Source organism: Onychostruthus taczanowskii, unplaced genomic scaffold (genome assembly GCF_017590055.1).
Source record: "Onychostruthus taczanowskii isolate IOZ18803 unplaced genomic scaffold, ASM1759005v1 scaffold217, whole genome shotgun sequence".
NCBI classification, from domain to species: domain Eukaryota; kingdom Metazoa; phylum Chordata; class Aves; order Passeriformes; family Passeridae; genus Onychostruthus; species Onychostruthus taczanowskii.
The window spans coordinates 28,099-49,458 of record NW_024499429.1 but is presented as its reverse complement, the minus strand read 5'-3'; the positions used below and the strand labels follow the sequence as shown (position 1 = coordinate 49,458).

The 21,360-nt window shown below is 59.7% G+C and overlaps 1 protein-coding gene across 6 annotated transcripts; it reads right to left on the bottom strand.

Moving 5' to 3' along the window:
- Positions 1-1,042: 1,042 nt before the first annotated feature.
- KANSL3 (KAT8 regulatory NSL complex subunit 3) lies at positions 1,043-21,252 on the bottom strand. Of its 6 annotated transcripts, none has more exons than XM_041404627.1 (21): positions 20,979-21,252; positions 19,745-19,915; positions 18,823-18,913; positions 18,146-18,331; positions 17,905-18,036; positions 17,178-17,294; positions 16,792-16,893; positions 16,602-16,673; positions 15,476-15,550; positions 14,698-14,855; positions 14,169-14,232; positions 13,535-13,735; positions 12,967-13,123; positions 11,305-11,382; positions 8,394-8,579; positions 6,684-6,762; positions 5,623-5,771; positions 5,096-5,208; positions 4,233-4,452; positions 3,932-4,056; positions 1,043-1,314 (listed from the first exon to the last, which is right to left on the bottom strand). In XM_041404627.1, the coding sequence occupies exons 1-21, from the start codon at positions 21,209-21,211 to the stop codon at positions 1,312-1,314; spliced, it is 2,712 nt and encodes a 903-aa protein (XP_041260561.1). In that variant the 5' UTR covers positions 21,212-21,252; the 3' UTR covers positions 1,043-1,311. The 6 variants fall into 6 exon arrangements, with proteins under 6 accessions (XP_041260561.1, XP_041260562.1, XP_041260566.1 ...); XM_041404628.1 differs by having other exon boundaries at positions 12,967-13,120; XM_041404632.1 differs by lacking the exon at positions 8,394-8,579.
- Between the last annotated feature and the right edge of the window lie 108 nt (positions 21,253-21,360).

The following is a 21,360-nucleotide window of genomic DNA, read 5'->3' as shown; positions in this document are numbered from 1 at the left end:
GGAACAAACGGGCCTGGCTGCTCCCCAGCTGGCAGTTTGGGGGGTCCTGGATTCCTGGGACCAGGGCAGGGCTTGGGGGGATCCTCTCCCCGAAGCCAGAGCCGTGGGGCTGAGAGCTCGTCTGTGGGGAGGGAAGGAGGAGCTTTTCCACCTCACTTTTGGGGGAATCTCAGCAATTCCAGGGAGCAGCCCCATGTCCAGCTGGGAACCAGCCCAGCAGCAGCTCCAGGTCCTTTTTTGCCTCCAGGTCCTTTTTGTCTTCTGGTCCTTTTTGCCCTCAGGTCCTTTTTTGCCTCCAGGTCCTTTTTTGCCCCCAGGTCCTTTTTTGCCTCCAGGTCCAGGTCCTTTTTGTCTTCTGGTCCTTTTTTGCCTCCAGGTCCTTTTTTGCCTCCAAGTCCTTTTTGCCCTCAGGTCCCTTTTTCCCTCCAGGTGCTTTTTGCCCTCAGGTCCCTTTTTGCCTCCAGAATCCTTTTTCCCTCCAGGTGCTTTTTGCCCCCAGCAGCTCCACCTGAGCCGTTCCAGACCATGCCAAGGCTCTGGGGGAGCTCCAGGCCTCGCTCTGCCCCTGGCAGCTGCTCCCCACCCGCAGCGACAGCACGGGGACAGTGGCACCTCCTTGTCCCCAGGGCTGTGACAGCTTCGGGGGGAGCAGGAGCTGTGAGTCGGCGTGGAAGGATCACAGAATCCATGGAAAGGCCAAGTTTGGGGACAGAAATTGAGAGGAAGCTGGATTTTGGGAAAGGTTGTTCCTCAGAGCGTGCTGGGCACTGCCCAGGGAATGGGCACGGCCCTGAGGCTGCCCAAGCTCAGATTTTGGGGTGTCTGTGCAGGGCCAGGGGCTGGATTGATGATCCCAGTGGGTCCCTTGCCACTCAGGAGATTCCAGGATTCTCTGATTATTTCAGGGAGCTGCCCCCTCTGGATCCTCTGTCCCTCCATCCCTCCACTGCTCACAAAATCCACCCTCAACAAAAGCCACCCCTGGAGTGGCCACAGCCACAAACTCAGCCCAAAAGCACAACCAAATTAAAAAAAAATATTTAAAAAAATGCATTTTTTTATTAAACAGCAACAAACCCAGAAAAACACGTCCCCTTTCCCACCGTCCAGGAATTCTGGGGGTCCCCACAGCCCCCAGGACAGCGTGGTTGCTGCTGGCCAGCCCCACAGTGTCCCCAAAGTGTCCTGGAGGTGCCTTGCAGGACAGGTGCCACCTTGGGGTGCCCAGGCTGGCACAGGGCATCCTCAGCAATGCCACACCAGGCCAGTGCTGCCAGCCTGGCCTCCCACACCACAGGGGCTCCGTGGTGCTCACTGTGGACAAGGGGACAGGGTCAGTGCTCTGGGGACATCCTGCACAACTCCCCCCCTGAGCCTGGTTCATCCCCAGCACTGGCACAGCCCAGGAGGGCAAGCACAACACCCAAACTGGGACTGCTCCATTCCCAGAGCACCCAAACTGGGACTGCTCCATGCCCAGGGCACCCAGATCCAGCACCCACACTGGCACAGCTCCACTCCCAGATCCCCAGGCAGCATTTCCCTGCTCAGATCCCCAGGATCCAGCACCCACACTGGCACAGCTCCACTCCCAGATCCCCAGGCAGCATTTCCCTGCTCAGATCCCCAGGATCCAGCACCCACACTGGCACAGCTCCACTCCCAGATCCCCAGGCAGCATTTCCCTGCTCAGATCCCCAGGATCCAGCACCCACACTGGCACAGCTCCACTCCCAGATCCCCAGGCAGCATTTCCCTGCTCAGATCCCCAGGATCCAGCACCCACACTGGCACAGCTCCACTCCCAGATCCCCAGGCAGCATTTCCCTGCTCAGATCCCCAGGATCCAGCACCCACACTGGCACAGCTCCACTCCCAGATCCCCAGGCAGCATTTCCCTGCTCAGATCCCCAGGATCCAGCACCCACACTGGCACAGCTCCACTCCCAGATCCCCAGGCAGCATTTCCCTGCTCAGATCCCCAGGATCCAGCACCCACACTGGCACAGCTCCACTCCCAGATCCCCAGGCAGCATTTCCCTGCTCAGATCCCCAGGATCCAGCACCCACACTGGCACAGCTCCACTCCCAGATCCCCAGGCAGCATTTCCCTGCTCAGATCCCCAGGATCCAGCACCCACACTGGCACAGCTCCACTCCCAGATCCCCAGGCAGCATTTCCCTGCTCAGATCCCCAGGATCCAGCACCCACACTGGCACAGCTCCACTCCCAGATCCCCAGGCAGCATTTCCCTGCTCAGATCCCCAGGATCCAGCACCCACACTGGCACAGCTCCACTCCCAGATCCCCAGGCAGCATTTCCCTGCTCAGATCCCCAGGATCCAGCACCCACACTGGCACAGCTCCACTCCCAGATCCCCAGGCAGCATTTCCCTGCTCAGATCCCCAGGATCCAGCACCCACACTGGCACAGCTCCACTCCCAGATCCCCAGGCAGCATTTCCCTGCTCAGATCCCCAGGATCCAGCACCCACACTGGCACAGCTCCACCCCCAGATCCCCAGGAAGCATTTCCCTGCTCCAGGAGTTCCTCTCTCCCTGCAGTTTGTCCCTCCCTGGGGCAGCATGCCCCGGGGTTCCTGCCCAGCCAGGCCCCTCAGGGCAGCCCTGGAGGTTCCCTGGCAGTGCCCAAGGCCAGGCTGGACAGGGCTTGGAGCACCCTGGGCACACCAGGGGAAGGTGTCCCTGCCATGGTGGGACTGGGTGGGCTCCAAAGTCCCTTCCAGGATGCTGAGACCAGCAAGGACAGACCCCACAGCTCAGGCCTGCCCTAACTGCACAGGCTGTGACTAAAATCTGTGTCCCTGGCAGGGGAGAGTTCAGGATGGGACAGGAATTCCTGCCTCCAAGGGCTGGGAACTCTTCTCACACCATCCTCACTCAAACCCCAGCTCCAGGGGAACCACAGAGGTGGCTGTCCCCACGCTGCAGGGGACAGACACCCCACAAGGTCCAAGTTTAGTGAGAAGATAAACCCAGTTTTACTTTGATTCTCACCTCCCAGCCACACAAACCCTCAGGTTTCTCCTCACACTCCTCCCAGGGGAGATCCCTGTGATGCCCAGGGGGAAGGAAAGGGAAGTGCCCACCCCAAAGCACAGCTCAGCCCCAAATTGAAACCCCAGCTTGCTGCAGAGCCCTCAGCTGGAACTGCAAGGGGAACCTCAGCTCTGGCTGCTGCTGAGGCCTTTGGGGAAGGTTACGTAACCCCACTGATGTCAGGGCTAAAATTAGGAACAAACCTCATTTCCTGTCAGAGCTGCTTTCAGTTTGCTTTGGAGCAGCCCTGGCACGGTTTGAGCCCTGCCTTGAACACACAAGCTCAGCGTTGTAACCAAAAAATTAACCCCTTCCTGGATGGCCTCAGCCTGGAGACCAGGTCCAGCCCTGCTCCTGGGTGTCGAGGTGACAGGGACACCAAAGGCAGCACAGCAGCTCTTGGGGCATTGAAAAGCACCAAAGCTGCCTCTGACACAGAATTTCAGACCTTTCCCCACTGACCTGAGGGGCACCAGCTCTGGGATGCAAGCTCTGAGCTCAGTGAGTGCAAGAAACCCATGAAAGTTCAAGGGAAGAAAATCCCAAAATCCTGAGATTCAGCTGAGACTCTGCCTGGAAACTCCTGGACACGATGGGTGCAGGGTCAGGCCTGGGGCAGCAGGAGCCAAACCAGCCTGGGACAGTGGGAGGTGTCCCTGCCGTGGTGGGGGTGACACTGGGTGGGATTTGAGGTCCCTCTGAGCCCAAACCATCCCACGATTCCGTGGGATCAAGGACAATCAGACCTGGACAGACACAGTGACAATGCCCTGGCTCCTGTCACCCCCTCCTCACACCCCAGACATGGAACAGCCACACCTGGCAGGGCCAGGAGCTGCCCAGGTGAGCAAGGAGAGGTGTCCCCCTTACCTGAGGGCCCTGGGGCTGCTCCTCCAGCTGGGGCTGAGCTGTGCCCAGCCCTGCCTGGCTCAGGGTGCCCACGCGGCCGGGCTGTCCCCGCAGCGTCACCGTGATGGTGGCCGGAGCCTTGAGGCCTGCAGAGCACACAGAAATGTCCCTGAGACACAGGGATGGTGGAGGCCACCTCCAAACTGGGCTCAGAGTGACCTCTTGGGAAGCAGCAGCCCACAGAGCAGGAGGAGCTTTGGGAAAAATGCTCCAGGCACCGGCAGCACCTCCCTCCCTCCCTGGCTGCCTCCCTCCTGCTCACCTGCAGCCTGGTTGGAGATGTGGGCCAGCCCGGGCAGGCTGCTGGCCAGCTTGGCCAGCCCCCCGTTGCTCAGCAGCTGGTGGATGGCCGTGGGCTTGCCGCTGGCCGAGGCCCCCAGGGCCAGCGAGGTGGCCACGGGGATGGTGCGCACCACGGCGCCCGCGTCCGTGCTGATGGCAGCCAGGCTCTGCAGCGCCCCGGGGGCCTTCAGCGCCGAGCTCTGCAAGGACAGGGCAGCGCTGAGCTCCTGCAGGGCCGGGCTAAGCCGAGCTCTGCAAGGACAGAGCAGTGCTGAGCTCCTGCAGGGCCGGGCTAAGCCGAGCTCTGCAAGGACAGGGCAGCGCTGAGCTAAGCCGAGCTCTGCAAGGACAGGGGCAGCCCTGCAGGGCCGGGCCAGGCCGGGATGGCCACTCCCCTCTCCAGCAGAACCTTTGGGGTTTCCACACTTCTCCCTGGCCATGGGCAGGGCTGGTCCTGGTGGATTTGTCCCTCCCAGCCTGGAACTCTGAGGGGGACAAAGTGGGACCCTGAGAGCTGCCAGTGTGGCTTTTCCCAGGGAATGATCACTGATCCCTCCTGGAACTCTGAGGGGGACAATGTGGGACCCTGAGAGGTGTCAGTGTGGCTTTTCCCAGGGAATGATCACTGATCCCTCCTGGAACTCTGAGGGGGACAATGTGGGACCCTGAGAGGTGCCAGTGTGGCTTTTCCCACTGATCCCTCCCAGCTCAGCAGTCTGGGGGCTGCCTGCACAGACACAGCTCCTCACAGAGCCCTTTCAGGAGCACCCCTGATCTCCCACCCAGGCTCCCTCTGCCCCCCAAAGCCTCCCCTGCCCCGTGGGGTCTCCAGGGGCTGCTCACCTGCACAGGTGAGCCGGCGGCGGCCGCGCTGGGGGCCAGGCTGGAGGCCTTGGTGCCCATGTCCTGCAGGCTGAAGCTCAGCCCCTGGAGCAGGCTGCTGGCAGAGGCTGCTCCTGAAAACCCAGGGAAGGACAAGGTCAGCCTGGGAGGGGTCACCAGCACCAAATTCTGGAGCTGGCCTGGGGCTGCAGAGCTGTTCTCCAACCTGAGGGCACTGGGGGTCCTCCCACAGCTCCTTTATGGGATCTGGGAATGTCCTGAGCGGGAAGGGACCCACTGGGATCATCCAATCCAGCCCTGGGACCCTGCACAGACACCCCAAACTTTCCCAGATGCCACCCCAGACCTCCTCCCCTCTGGGGACAGACCCTTTCCCAAACCCCCATGCCAGGCTCCATCCCCTGCTGCAGCCACAGAGGGGTGGCTGCGGAGCACAGCAGCGTTTGGGGTTTTGCTCTTTGACACACAAACGCCACAATCCCGCCCAGCCCCGGCTCAGCCAAGCCCCGTGAGCTCTGCCCCGGTACCTGGCAGCGCGGGGCCCGGCGGGGCTGGCAGGCCGTGGCCACTGCTGGCCACCAGCCGGCTCTGCAGGGCGTGGAACGCGCTGGGAGCGGAGCTGCTGGGGATCCCAGGCTGAGCCGGGCTCAGCGAGGCCTCCGCGCTTGAGCTCAGCCTAAAAGGGAAGGGAGAGACCCCGATGAGGGCTGGGACAGAGAGCTGGCACTGCCTCCACAGCCGGGGTTGAGGGAGGAGGGAGCTGAGCAAGCACAGCAGGGCTGGAAAGGCTGGGAAAAGCTCTAAAAATCATCAATTCCAAGAGAAGATTCCAGGGCAGCAGCCAAATCCAAGGATTTTCAAACTGGGAGAGCTTGGTGGCTGTGTTCAGCTCCCAGGTCACCCTGCCCCAAAGGCACCGAGCCTGCAGGGCACTGTCCCTGCCTAAACCCCACTTTTGATTTATTTAAAATATAAAATTTAATTTTATAAAGAAAATAATTTTATTTATTTCTTTAAAACAAGCTCTTCTTCCTCTCCTATTACAGAATCCTGGGATGGTTTGGGTTGGAAAGGGCCTTAAAGCCCACCCAGTGCCACCAGCAGGGACACCTCCCCCTGTCCCAGGTCACTCTGAGCCCTGTCCAACACCTCCATGGCTGCTCTGGGAACGGGATCAGTCAGAGCCCAGTTCCCCAAATCTTGAAACTGTTTCCATTTTAGGATGAAAAAAAAAGTGTCAATGTGAGATTTACTCCTCAACAGTGCACAGTTCATACCCTTTATGAGCTGATTTGAGGCCCCTTTACCCTGTCTGCAACAAAAATGTTCTTTTTACTGCAAAGGTGCCAGAAGGGAAGGATTAAACACAAAATTTCTGCCAAAGCCACCACAAAGACAGAGAGAAACAAACCTGAGGTTGGGAAACCACAGCAGACACAGCCACAGCACCTCCACTCCTGCCACTCCCAGGCCCCACTGGAGTTTCCAGGAGCCCCAGAGCCTCCCCCACGCCAGAAAACTCCAGTGGGGAAGCAAAGCTCCAAGTGCAGGAGGGAAAGACCCCCAAAATTCCCAAATTCCCACTCACTTGGGGGTGGAGAGCAGCCCTGAGAGCTCCTTGGTGCTGGACACGGCCTGGCCCAGGGGCAGCGGCTTCCCGGAGACAACTGCAAAACAAAAAGGAGAACACTCAGCTCCTGTCCCCCACAAACCCTCTGGGATCCCCCTTTTTCCAAGCACCCATCCAGCTCCCAGAGCATCTTCTGCAGGAATCCCAGACTGGGAGGAGCAAAATCCAGTTAGAACACACAAAATATGGGATTACAGAGGCAGGAGGGAGGGAATCCTCCCGAAATTCCCCAGAGGAACCTCAGGCCCCTGCCACCAAATGCAAATCTCTCTCCTAAAGGGGAGATCCCCTCCTGTTCCATGGATGGATTGCTGGGATCTGGGTGACTTTGTAAGGATTCTTGCTTCAAGACACTTTACAAAATACACAGGGATGCGACAGGTCACGGAATTTGTTTATTGCAGCACTGGGGGATACAACTGCATTCCTTCCTCGTGCATTCCTCCTGGCACAGAGGCAATTCTCGTTTGGGTTCATGTTTACTTCTGCAACTCATTTCCTTTCTGTGGAAAGAAGTTTGGAAAATTAAAAATAATAATTAAAAAAAAATGCTTCTGGAAAGCAGAGGTTTTCAAAGCTGCCAGAAGATCAAGTGAAACCTTCCAGAAGGAAATGGATTTGTGTCTTGTGGCAGGAAGATGGAGCCCACCAGCTCTTCCTGGGCATTTTCCAGGTGCAGAGGCAGGATGGGAGCTGGGATTTGCTGGGATGTGAATCCCAGGGGTGCCTGGCACACTCCAGCCCCAGGGGGATCAGCAGAGCGGGCAGCTCGGCTGGGTGGGGCATCTGGAGGGCACAGAACTCTTCCAGAGGGAGCAACTTCACCATGATCCCTCAAGGAGCAGCGGGGTCCAGGCAGGAGGAACGTGGAGAGAGGGGTCCAGCAGCACCAGCAGGACCAGAACCCTGCTGAGAACCCTGCTCCCAGCAGCACCAGTAGCACCAGAACCCTGCTCCCAGCAGGACCAGAACCCTGCTCCCAGCAGCACCAGAACCCTGCTCCCAGCAGGACCAGCAGGACCAGAACCCTGCTCCCAGCAGGACCAGCAGCACCAGAACCCTGCTCCCAGCAGGCCCAGGAGCACCAGAACCCTGCTGAGAACCCTGCTCCCAGCAGCACCAGCACCCTGCTCCCAGCAGGACCACAACCCTGAGAACCCTGCTCCCAGCAGGACAAGCACCCTGCTCCCAGTAGCACCAGCAGGCCCACCAGCACCCTACTCCCAGCAGCACCAGTATCCATCCTGCTCCTACCAGGACCAGCATCCATCCTACTCCCAGCAGCACCAGTAGCACCAGCACCCTGCTCCCAGCAGCACCAGTGTCCATCCTGCTCCCAGCAGCACCAGTGTCCATCCTGCTCCCAGCAGCAGCTCCAGGCCTCCAGAGGAAGGTGCCTGACCAGAGGGAGGTGCAGGATCCCCTCCCAGCTCCAGGCTGCTTCTCAGGAGTGCGGAATTCCAAAGCCGTGGAAAAATGGCTCCTGCTAAGCCCCTCCAGCCACTCACACTGTGTGTCTCCACCTTTCCCTGCAGCTAAATCCTCCAAAAAGCAGGACTAAGGAAAAAGCAGGACTAAGGAAGCCAGGACTAAGGAAGCCAGGCCTAAGGAAGCACAGCTCCCTCCCCTCCAGGCCCTGCCAGGTGCCACAGCCAGGTCCCAACTCACTTTCAGCCTGGGTGCTGAGGGCTGCTCCGGTGCCCGTGGCATCTCCGTGGGAGACAATGGTCACCTTGATTTTGGCTCGTTTGGAGGCTTTGGTGCACGGGGTCGGGCTGGGGCTCTGCTGCCTCTTCAGCTGCACTCTCACATCATCTTTGTCAGCCCCCTCCGAGTGCTCGGAGGCCACTGGAACTGGGGGACACAGAAGGGGCTTTTGGAGGGCCCAAAGGGGAGCGTGCCCACGCACAGCTCCCTCCGTGCCAGCCTGCGCAGCTCCCGTGCTCAGGAACCCCCTGAGACCCCAGAGCTGGACGGGCTGCCAGGGCTGCCCTGGCTCTCCACGGCTGCCACAGCTCCACAGGGGCATTTTCACCCCAAAATCCTGGGGTCAGCCCCTCCAGCAGCCCTGCTGGCCAGGTGAGGGGACAAGGTGAGGGCTTGCAGGGACAGAGGGTCAGAGCTCAGCCCAGCTGCTGCTGCAGCACAGGCACAGGATCCCCCAGCTCCCTTCAGGAGCAGGGCAGGCTCTGAGAGGCACCAAGCAAAGCAGAGGAGGTGCTGCAGCAAAGCCAAGCCCCCAAAACCCCACACTGCAAGGGACTGGGGCAGAAACCCCAGAGCTGAGAGTTCCCTGACCCAAACACAAGCTCCCAGGCCAGGGTGACCCCAAAAAGCACAGAGGACCCACAAGTGCAGTCCCTAGACATACCCTGCCAAGCCACATCTGCCACCACTGGGGTACAGCCCCCTGCCCCAGGCTGGAATACTGAGAATTCCCAACATTCCCAGGTTCCATCCAGAGCATTCAGGGGAGCCCTGCAGGCCCCACAGCCCCAGCCCAGGGCCAGCAGCCAGGCAGGAGCGAGTGGCACATGCACAGGCACCAGGTGACCCCCAGAGCACGGGCAGGCAGGGACCCAGCTGTGTCCCTCTGTGTCCCCTGGGGCACAGCTGTGTCCCCTGAGACCCAGCTGTGTCCCCTCTGTGTCCCCTGGGGCACAGCTGGGTCCCTCTGTGTCCCCTGGGGCACAGCTGTGTCCCTCTGTGTCCCCTGGGGCACAGCTGTGTCCCTCTGTGTCCCCTGGGGCACAGCTGTGTCCCTCTGTGTTCCCATCCTATTCCCAAATCAGAGACTCCACCCAGGTCCTGTCTCACAGCCCAGGCAGCACTAATGAACCCAGAGCTCTTAATTAGCCCTTGATGCCACAAGCAGGCAGGCCAGGCTGGGGCCAGGCTCTCCTCCAGGTGTGTCCCTGTCCTGGTGGCACAGGGGAGGCTCACAGGAGGCTCCAGGGAACAAGGGATATTTCAATCAGCCTGGAGAAGAAAAGAAGCCCCAAAAGCAGCAGCTGGGGGCAGTGCCAGGCTCAGGAGAACATTCAGGGTGCCCAGGGGCACCTCAGCCCTGGGGCCACCCCGGAGGAGAAGTGACACCAACAGCTCCAGTGACACCTGCAGCCTCCCAGAGCCTCGGGTCTCCACTCTGCTCCCTCTGCTGACCCCAGAGCCACTGGCACTGGCACTGAGGGTGGCAAACACGTCCTGGCACAGCCTGGGCTCCCTCCATCCCCCAGAGCACGGCACACTCAGTCAGCTCTGGCTGCTCAGGCTGTCACCTGTGTGTCCCCTGGTGCACACAGTGTCCCTGATCCATCACTGTCCCGTGTCTCTGATCCATCAGAACCTTCCCAAATCAATTTCTCCCTCTGCTGACCCCAGAGCCACTGGCACTGGCACTGAGGGTGGCAAACACGTCCTGGCACAGCCTGGGCTCCCTCCATCCCCCAGAGCACGGCACACTCAGTCACCTCTGGCTGCTCAGGCTGTCACCTGTGTGTCCCCTGGTGCACACAGTGTCCCTGATCCATCACTGTCCCGTGTCCCTGATCCATCAGAACCTTCCCAAATCCATCCCTGATCCATCAGGGCCTTCCCAAATCCATCCCTGACCCATCAGGGCCTTCCCACAGCCATCCCTGATCCATCAGGGCCTTCCCAAATCCATCCCTGATCCATCACAACCTTCCCAAAGCCATCCCTGATCCATCACAACCTTCCCAAGGCCATCCCTGTCCCTGACCTCTCTCCTCTTCTTTAATCCCTCAGGCCAAGCCATGCTGCTCTGTGTCCACCCCTGGCTGTCCCACACGTCCCCAGGTGTGTCACACTGGTGTCCCACACCCCCAGCACAGGAAAGGGTTAAACACCAAGCTCCAGTCCCTCAGAGCAATCCAGACTCCAGCTTTTATCCATGGGGAGCAGGAGGAGCTCAGCTAAGCTGAGATTTATCCATGGGGAGCAGGAGGAGCTCAGCAAAGCTGAGATTTATCCACGAGGGGCAGGAGGAGCTCAGCTAAGCTGAGATTTATCCATGGGGAGCAGGAGGAGCTCAGCAAAGCTGAGATTTATCCACGAGGGGCAGGAGGAGCTCAGTAAAGCTGAGATTTATCCATGGGGAGCAGCTCAGCAAAGCTGAGATTTATCCATGGGGAGCAGGAGGAGCTCAGCAAAGCTGAGATTTATCCACGAGGGGCAGGAGGAGCTCAGCTAAGCTGAGATTTATCCATGGGGAGCAGGAGGAGCTCAGCAAAGCTGAGATTTATCCATGGGGAGCAGGAGGAGCTCAGCAAAGCTGAGATTTATCCATGAGGGGCAGGAGGAGCTTAGTAAAGCCTGAGATTTATCCATGGGGAGCAGGAGGAGCTCAGCTAAGCCTGAGATCTCTGCTGGCAAAGAGGGCCCTGGGCTGGAGCTCCAAAGAGCAGAGTAGCACAAAGCAGGGGACAAGGGGACACACTGGGGACACGCTGGGCCACAGCCCCAGAGGAAGGGGAAGAGGAGGATGATGGAGGAAGGCAGCAGAGACAGAGAGAAGGAGGAGACAGGCAGAGCCAGCGAGGAGTGAGGAGATACTCACCAAAGAGACATGAGGAGGTGCCAGGAGGAAGAGCTTTCCTCACCAGCATGTTTTGTTTCAGAAAAGCAGCAAACTGAGCTGAAATGAATCAGAGAGAATCACAGAATCACAGCCTGGCTCTGCAGGGGACAGGGGCTCTGGGGACACCGCTGTGACACTGAGAGGGGACCTTGGAGCAGGCAGAGCTCTGGACAGGACAGATCCAGCCATGGAAGCACAACCTGGCATGGCTCATTCCCAACAAAGAGCCTGCCACAGCCAGTGGGACAGCGCTGGGAGGAGAGCAGGGCTGAGCTGAGCTGGGCTGGGCTGGGGTCAGCTGGGCTGGGCTCAGCTGGGCTGGGCTGGGGTCAGCTGGGCTGGGCTCAGCTGGGCTGGACCAAGGGCCTGAGAGCAGCTGGGAGATGGGAGCCAGCAGTGCCCTGAGCACCTCCATCTGGGAATCACCTCAGCATTCCTGACAGAACCTGGCACTGGGATTCACCTGAGCATTCCTGACAGAACCTGGCACTGGGATTCACCTCAGCATTCCTGACAGAACCTGGCACTGGGATTCACCTCAGCATTCCTGACAGAACCTGGCACTGGGATTCACCTCAGCATTCCTGAGAAAAGCAGGCACTGGGATTCACCTCAGCATTCCTGAGAAAAGCAGGCACTGGGAATAACGACAGCATTTCCAACAGAACCAGGCACTGGGAATTAACCCCAGCATTCCTGACAGAACCAGGCACCAGGAATCACCACAGCATTCCTGAATCACCACAACACTCCTGACAGAACCAGGCACTGGGAATCAATCCCAGCGTTCCTGACAGAACCAGGCACTGGGAATCACCTCAGCATTCCCAACAAAACCAGGCACCAGGACACAGCTCCACCACAGAGCCTCCTCCTGCCTCCCTCAGGAACAAAACCCTTCAGTCCCTGGGCTGAGGAATGAAGGCAGATCCAGGCTCCAGCTTTCCCTGGAGCCCATCCCAGGATGGGTGTGCAGGGTCACTGCTGCAGGTGACACTGATGGACCTGCAGGGTCACTGCTGCAGGTGACACCCACCAGCCTGTCCAGGTCTGTCCTGAGCAAGGAGAGAAGGGAGGATGCAGAGCCACCCCCAGGTGCTGCTGGAATTTGCCAGGAGGGATCTTCAGCCACAAAAGCACTCCCTGAACTCCCCAGGTTCACCCAAAGACTGAAGGCTTTTAACCAGCCTCTAATAGGACACAAAACCCCACAGCTCAAGCTGGCTCCTTCTCCACAGCAAGTTTTCCACAGGATGGTTCTGGAATTCCCCAAATCCCACGGTTTCCACCTCAACTCAACAGCCTCAACCATCTCCTGAGCAGCTTCAGGGCCTCCCCAGGCAGCCCTGAAGGAGACACCAGCCCAGGGTGTCCCAAAAGGATCAGAGCATGGCTCCAGGGGGTTTGGTCAGCTAGAGAGTGAATCCTTCCCAGTCCCAAAGCAGCAAGGCTCCACAAGCTGCAGAAACACCATTTCCAACCCAATTCCAACCCTCCAAAGCAGTGACAGGCGCTGAGCTGCAGAGAAAGCTGCCACAGGGAGCTTGAAATTCAACACAGGACAGGGGAAAGAAAAACCTAGAGAGAAAGAAACCACAAAACTGCAGCTGCTGGAAGGGTGGGGAAGCTGCAGGGAATTACCTTGTGCCTGTTTGTGGGTCAGGACAGCGTCGGGCCTGGGCACCTGCCTCCTCTGCAGCTGCGTGGGGCCCACCTGGCTGGGCTTGGGCAGGGCCAGGGCGGCCACCTTGGTCTTGGGGCTGGACGTGGGGCTGCTGGACACGCTGGACAGGTCCTGCTGGGACAGAGGGACACTCAGCCCACGTCTGCCTGGGGCAGCCCTGGCCCTGAGCACTCATTCTGCTCACCGGGAGAATCCTGGGATTTTTAAGGCTGGAAAGAGCTTCAGGATCAAACGCCATTGTCAACAGCAGGGTCACCACCAGCCCCTGTCCCCCAGTGCCACATCCAGCTGTGTTTTGAACATTCCAGGGGTGGTGACTCCACAAGCCTGCTCCAAAGCCTTACAACCCTTCCCATGAGACAACTGTCCCAAATCTCTCATCTAAACCTCCCCTGAGGCCACATCCCCCCGGGTACCCTCTCACCTCCCTCTCCCAACACTCAGCACAGATTTGGGAGATTTTGGTGGCACAAAACCCCCTCTTTGCACACCCCCAGCTGGAATTAGGCTGGGAAGAGCCCCCACCTCGGAGCCTGAGGGTGAGGCTGGCACTTTGGCTGCAGGGGAGGTGGGTCTGCTGCTCCTCTCGGGCAGCTCGAAGGACAGATCCCTCCTGCTGCACTCACGGGGCTTCTTCTTCCTCTCGGCGTCCAGGTCGCGGGGCTCGGAGCCCGAGTGGCTCTCGGCCCGGGTCAGCACCCCTGTCAGGAAGTCTGCAATCTCATCCTGGCAATTTTGGGAGAAACAGTGGGATTCAGTGCTGAGCAGGTCTCTGAGCAATGGATCTCCACAGCTCGAAGCAAGGGAATGAAGCATTCCCAAGGGGATACACGGGCAAGGCTCTGTGGGTTTGGTAATCTGCAGGAAATCCTCAAAACCTCACAGAGAGAATGCAGATTTCTCAGTGAAGCTCACAAAGCACTGATTTAGGACTTGTGGGGAAAAATCACAGTGTTTTCTCCCAAAATGCTGCTGTGCCCCCAAAACAGATGTGTTGGGACACTCAGAAAACTGCTCAGGTTAAGGGGCATCCCCAGGGATCTCACCCCTCCCTTCCAAACCCCCCTCAGGAGAAGATTCCCTCCAAACCAACCCATCCCTGCTGTAACCTGGGACACTCCAGCACAGACTCCTTCCTTTTCCTGATCCCTGTGGATACCTGGATGCACCTGTCCACCATGCTCTGGGTCAGGCCTTCTGACTTCTTTTTGGCTTTGCTTATCCTAGGGGAAAAGAAGAACCACAACAGGTGGAAATCCACACTTTTCCATGAGCACACTCCCGTCATTCTTCACCTGATGAGGACAAAGATCCTTTTTGCAACTCCCCAAAGCATCTTGCAAAGTCAACCTGACATTTCAGAGCTCTGCCTCCACACCCAGCGTCAGTTTAAGGTTTCTCTTTCATCTCCTTTATGGATTTTCACTGCTAGAGATTCCTGACTCCTGTGATGCTCCAAAACCTCTGTCTTGCTGCAGGGTGCAGCCAGAAATCAAGCCCAGCTCAGCCCTAAGTCAGGCCCATTCCCATACAGGTTTTTCCTGCAGTTATTCCCAACACACACAAGCCTGCTGTATTTCCATGCAATTCCCACGTTGTTCCAACACCAATTTGGGGTTGGCATCCCCAGCACGCTCAGGTGCTGCTCAGAATTCCCAGGAGGAGAGAGCCAGCTGGCAGAGCCTCACCTGAGGTTGTCATCTGCTCCTCCCACCACCACCAAGCTGTTGTCCGCCCGGATCTTCTCCCGGAAATCCTCCATGGCTTCCACGTTGCACTGCAGGGAGTTCTGCCCGATGACGAAGAGCACCGGGGTCTTCATCTCCAGGAGGGGATCATCCACATCCTGCAACAGGGCTGGGATGGAGCTGCAAGCCCGGGATGGGGCTGAGGAGCTCCCAGGGGTGAGGCCCAACGGGATTTACTGAGGCCAGAGGGAAATTCTGCTTGAGCTGCAGCGTGCTCCAGAAAATGGAGCAGGAGATGCTTTTCCAATGGAATTCCACTGCCCCTGGAAGGAGCCACTTCCCAGCGTGGCTGTGTCCATCACCAGTCCCTATCCAGTGACACCCAAAGGGGACAAATCTGGGCTCCATGGAAATGACACAGAAAATGAGGGACATGGGACATGGATAAGGGAGTCAAGACAGGGATAAGGAGGGACTCAGGACAGGGATAATGATAGATCCAGGCCATGGATAATGATGGATCCAGGCCCCCTGGAAGGAGCTCCAAAACCACACCATAGCAGAGACAAGCCAAGAGCACTCCTCACACCAGCCACAGATCAAGAATCCCACCAGGGCTGCCACAGACCCTCCCTTGAGAGCAAGAGCTCCTCCAAACAACAGTCACACCCACATTCCCCCAAAAAATCAGCCAATTATCCAAGAACCATTCCACAAAACAACCCAAGGAGGTTTAAAGACAAGCAGAGCTCTTTAAGCAGCTCCATCTGGTCCTTACCCCCCTGGGGCCGTCCACGGTGAGCAGTGGGAAGCCAAGGCACACGACAGCAGTGACATATTCCATCACAGAAACCTGGGCAGGGAGACAGCAGTCAGCATTCCCAGAGTCAGGAGGGACACATCCCATCAGTCAGAATTCCCAGAGCCAGCAGGGACACCATCCCATCAGTCAGAATTCCCAGAGCCAGTAGGGACACATCCCATCAGTCAGAATTCCCAGAGCCAGCAGGGACACATCCCATCAGTCAGAATTCCCAGAGCCAGCAGGGACATATCCCATCAGTCAGAATTCCCAGAGCCCAGCAGGACCCATCCCATCAGTCAGAATTCCCAGAGTCAGCAGGGACACCATCCCATCAGTCAGAATTCCCAGAGCCAGCAGGGACACCATCCCATCAGTCAGAATTCCCAGAGTCAGCAGGGACATATCCCATAAGTCAGAATTCCCAGAGCCCAGCACATCCCAGGAATGAAGGCTGCTTTGCCAGGCTCCTGCCAGGCACAGAAAGACCTTAATAGCAACACCTTGGTAATTAACACAGTGATTGAATGACTCAAATTGCAAAGGGCCCACGATACAGAGGTCAAAGCCAGGCCCTGGAATGAGCACAGGGACACAGAGAACCCCAGGAGTCACTGAAATCCAGCTCTGAGCTGAGGCTGCCAAGGGGCTCTGGGAGAATCACAGAACCCTGGAATGGTTTGGGAAGGACCTTGGAGCCCATCCCACCCCTTCCACTGTCCCAGGCTGCTCCAGCCTGGCCTGGGACACTTCCAGTCACAGCTCCTCTGGGAATTCCAGCCCAGCCCCTCCCAGCCAGGAATTCCTACCCAATATCCTACTTACATCTCCCCTTTCCCAGTGGGAAGCCATTCTCTGTGTCCTGTCCCTCCATCCCCTGCCCCCAATCCCTTTCCAGCTCTCCTGGAGCCCCTTCAGGGCCTGGAATGTGCTGGAAGCTCTCCCTGGATCCTTCCCTTCTCCAAGGGAACATTCCCAGCTCTCCCAGCCCAGCTCCAGAGGCTCCAGCCCTGGAGCAGCTCCGTGGCCTCCTCTGGCCCTGCTCTAACAGACCCACACCCTTCCTGTGCCCCCTGAGGACACAGAGCACTGGGACACTCACGTGACAGGCCACCAAGGCACCCGTGTTCCACCCGATCAGGATGATCTGCTTGTGAGAGAAGTGGTTGTGGATCTGTGGGACACAAAACAAAGCTGGAGGCACTGGGACAGACACTGGGACAATGCCCAGGGTGGCACAGCTCCCCTGGGCATGGGGCAGGGGGCACAGGGGACCTCCTGCTGTCCCTCACCTCAGCCACCTTGCCCCTGACAGCACCGATCATGTGCTCCAGGCACTGCAGCACCCCCACTCCGCTGCCATTGTTCAGCAGGGACGTGGAGATGGGGATCACCTGCGAGGGAAAGGGGACATCAGGGACAGCCAGCAGGGCTGGGGACAACACCAGCAACAGCCAGCAGGGCTGGGGACAGCGTCAGGACCAGCCAGCAGGGCTGGGGACAGCGTCAGGACCAGCCAGCAGGGCTGGGGACAGCGTTGGGAACCCCACAGAGCCAGCCCCACAAATCCAGCACCACAGAGGCAACCCCACAGAGGTGGCCCCAAAGAAGAACCCCACAGAGGCAGCCCCACAGAGGAACCCCACAGATCCAGCCCCACAGAGGCAGCCCCACAGACCTTTCCCAGGCAGGAGAGCTGGGACTGCCAGAAGCGGTGCCGTCGGGACGTGGGGAACAGGGAGTTGGCGGGGCCGGAGGAAGCGATGAGGATCAGGGGGGATCCGGGCAGTTTGCTCTGCAAGGTCCAACAGGAGCCGTGTCAGGGACAGCAGTGTTCCCAGGAAAGGCCTCCCTGCCCCACGGGGAAGAGGGAAGGATCTTGCACAGCTCTTTAACTGTTTTCCCAAGCCAAAGCTCCCTCAGGACACCCAGAGAATTTCCCCAACAGAAGCTGTCCTTTCTGAGGGACAGATCTGGCCTCTGCTCCCTGGGACAGGGACAGGACCCAGAGAATGGCTGGAACTGGGCCAGGGCAGGCTCAGGCTGGGTTTTGGGAAAGGTTCTGCCCCAGAGGGTGTGGGCACTGCCCAGGGAATGGGCACAGCCCCAAGGCTGCTGGAGCTCCAGGAGCCCTTGGATTTTGGGGTGTCTCTGCAGGGCTCCCAGGAGGGGATTTTGGGGTGTCTGTGCAGAACTCCTAGGGATGCCCAGGGTGGGATTTTTGAGATGTCTGTGCAGGGTGGGATTTTGAGGTGTCTTGGGGATTGGACTGATGATCCTGGTGAGTCCCTTCCATTCAAGGAGCAGGTCTAAATCAGGGGTAGAAGACCCCAGGGAGGGGACAAACGCAGAGCATGGGAAGACTGAAGCTGCCATGGGACCCCCACACGCCCTGGGGCACTCACTGGTTTATTATGGGACAGGACACCCACTGCTGGGTCCCAGGGTCTCTTGAGCAGCAGGGACAGCGCCTCAGCCCCTGCTGCTCCCGTCTTGGCTGTGGAGGAGAGCAGCATCCTGTCGATCAGCGCGGGGATCTGCAAGCACAGGCCAGGGGGGACTGAGAAAAGCACCCCAACCACGGGACAATCTCAGCCTCTCCCCTCTGCCAGCTGTGACAGCCAAGCTTCCCTCTGCTTTCATCACCTTTCCCTTCAGGGTCTGCAGGGCATCCAGGTATGCAGCCAGCACGGGCAGGCTCAGGGTCTCCACCAGCGTGGTGTGGAGCCACTGGATGAGTTTGGTGTCCCAGTTGACGCTGGCCAGGGCCTGGCGCACCCTGCGGGCACATTTATCCACAGCGATCCTCCTCAGCACGGGCTCGTTGCAGGCCTGGAAGCAGGAATTCCCAAAAAACAGTTCAGGGGAAGGAAGACGGAGCATGGCACTGCAGCCCCATCCCTAGGGAAATGCCAGCGTGGGCTGCCCAAACACCTGGAGTGAGGACAACATCTGTCTGAGGAGGACGAGGCTGAGGGGAGCCCTCAGATCCCTGGGACAGTGACAGGACCCAGGGAATGGCTGGAGCTGGGCCAGGGCAGGTTCAGGCTGGGTTTTGGGAAAGGTTCTGCCCCAGAGGGTGTGGGCACTGCCCAGGGAATGGGCACAGCCCCAAGGCTGCTGGAGCTCCAGGAGCCCTTGGATTTTGGGGTGTCTCTGCAGGGCTCCCAGGGATTGCCCTGATGATCCATGTAGGTCCTGCCTATAATCCCATAAAAACCACAGCCCAGGGGAGCCCGGAGCTGCTCCTCAAGGCTACCCCAGGGCCACAATTCCCCTGCTGACCACGCCAGGATTTGTGGCAAGGCTGGAGCCCCTCTCACCCCTTCGTTGGCCAGGCGGGCCAGCCTGTCCGACTGCAGCGCCTTGTGGATCTTGTTGAACAGCTTGTTCTGGGCCATGGTCCAGCCCGTCCTGCGGGGACAGACACACGGGTCACCCACAGAACCACCAACCCATCCCTGCTCCCTCTGCTCTGCAACTGCCACCCCCCCCTTGACGTGCTCCGCCTAGCCTGGACTCCCATTCCCTGGAATTCCCAGCTTGGATCCCCTTTCTCTGGAATTCCCAGCCCATATTCCCATTCCCTGGCACTTCCAGCCTGGATTCCCTGGCCTTCCCTGCCATTGCCAGCCCAATTCCCTGGCGTTCCCACCTGTTGATGTGCTCCTCCCAGCTCATATTCCCACTCCCAGCCCATATCCCCTGCCATTCCCAGCCTATATTCCCATTCCCAGCCCGTATCCCCTGACACTCCCAGCCCACATTCCCACTCCCAGCCCACATTCCCACTCCCAGCCCACATTCCCATTCCCAGCCTATATTCCCACCTGTTGATGTGCTTCTCCCAGCCCACATTCCCATTTCCAGCCCGTATCCCCTGCCACTCCCAGCCCACATTCCCACTCCCAGCCCAAATTCCCACTCCCAGCCCATATCCCCTGCCATTCCCAGCCCACATTCCCATTCCCAGCCCACATTCCCATTCCCAGCCCATATCCCCTGCCATTCCCAGCCCACATTCCCATTCCCAGCCCATATCCCCTGCCCCTCCCAGCCCACATTCCCATTCCCAGCCCACATTCCCACTCCCAGCCCACATTCCCACTCCCAGCCCACATTCCCACTCCCAGCCCACATTCCCACTCCCAGCCCACATTCCCACTCCCAGCCCACATTCCCACTCCCAGCCCGTATCCCCTGCCATTCCCAGCCCACATTCCCACTCCCAGCCCCTATCCCCACCTGTTGACGTGCTCCTCCCAGTCGTCGGGCGGCGGGGGCGCGTCGGCGTCGGTGCGGGCGAACATGACGTGCCGCTCGCACTCGTTCATCACGCTCCGAGCCTTCTGGTTGTCGTACAGCGGCACCGGCGTGGGCGTCACCGTCTCCACGTCGATGGGGACGTCGGCCTCCCTGCCACCCACACGGGGGTCAGGGCAAGGATGGGGCACCCCGGGGTCCGCCGCGCTTGGGGATGGGAGATTTGGGGGATTCGGGGGGTTTGGAGCTCCAGGGAGGTTTGGGGGATCCGGGGGGTTTGGAGCTCCAGGGAGGTTTGGGGGATCCGGGGGGTTTGGAGCTCCAGGGAGGTTTGGGGTTCCAGGGGGTTTGGGCAGTGGTCCCAGGGATACACAGGGTGGGATTGACCCAGGGATCTCGGTACTCCTGGGCCACCAGCTGGCAGCCCCTGGAGCACCAAACCAAGCACCTTGGACACCCCAAACTGAGACCTCTGGGCCCCCAAACCAAACCTATCCTGCACCCCCAAACCGATCTCCCTGAAGCCCCAAGCCAAGCATCCTGAACCATCAAACCTAGAGCCCCAAAACAGAGACCCCCTGGAGCCCCAGACTGAGACTGCTGGAGCCCACAAATGATGGACCCCCAAACCATGGTGCCTGGACCCCCCTGGACACCCCAAATCGAGACTCCTCACCGCCCCCTAACCCATCAGAACGCCCCTGGCCCCCAGTTTATGACCACCCCCAGCCCCAGAGAACCTCCCAACTCCTCCTTCACAGCCCTGCCCTGCCCCTCCCCACCCCTCAGGACCCTGCAGACCCCAAACGGCTCCCCCCAACCCCACAGGAGCTCTTCCTTTCACCTTAAAGCCCCTCAGCCCTACAGGAGACCCCAAATTTCTTCCTCAGCCTCACAAGACCCCCTCCTATCCCTTCACAGGCACCTCAGCCCCACAGGACCCCCCCCAATTTCCCCTTCAGCTACACAAGGTTCCCTCACAACCCCACAGGACCTGCTCCTTTCCCCTCACAGGCACCTCAGCCCCACAGGACCCCCCCCAGCTTCCCCCTCAGCTCCACAGGACCCTCTCCTTTCCCCTCACAGCCCCACAGGACCCCCCCAGCTTCCCCCTCAGCTCCACAGGACCCTCTCCTTTCCCCTCACAGCCCCACAGGACCCCCCCAGTTTCCCCCTCCGAGCCCCTGCCGTCCCCTCCGCCCCTCGGGGCTCTCACGGGGCGCTGCCGAGGTGCCTCCGCGGCGTGAGGAAGAGGAGCCGGGCGGGCCGGGCGGCGCTGGCGTCGGGGTGCGCGCTCCAGGGCTTGGCGTAGCTGTGGTCGAGGCACACCAGGTCCAGCTCCCGCTCGTGCGCCGACAGCTGCAGCAGCAGCGAGGTGCCCATCCTGCGGGCCGACCACTGCAACTCGCGCTCCCGGTCCCGGTCGCGGTCGCCGGCCCGCTGCGACATGGCGGGAGCCCCGCCCCCTTCGCCCTGCCCTCACGGCGCCGCCGCCCGCCCCCCAGCGCGCGTGCGCGGGGCGCGCTCCCGCCCTCTCCGGCCTCCCCTCAGCGCGCGTGCGCGGGGCGCGCTCCCGCTTCCCCTCAGCGTTCGTGCGC

Coding starts and splice junctions, on each gene's coding strand:
- KANSL3 (XM_041404627.1), bottom strand. CDS start 21,211: ATGTCGCAGCGGGCCGGCGACCGCGACCGGGACCGGGAGCGCGAGTTG. Junction 17,295..17,904: donor TCCTGTCCCATAATAAACCA/GTGAGTGCCCCA, acceptor TGGACCTTGCAG/AGCAAACTGCCCGGATCCCC. Junction 15,551..16,601: donor GTGCCTTGGTGGCCTGTCAC/GTGAGTGTCCCA, acceptor CTCCCTGCCCAG/GTTTCTGTGATGGAATATGT.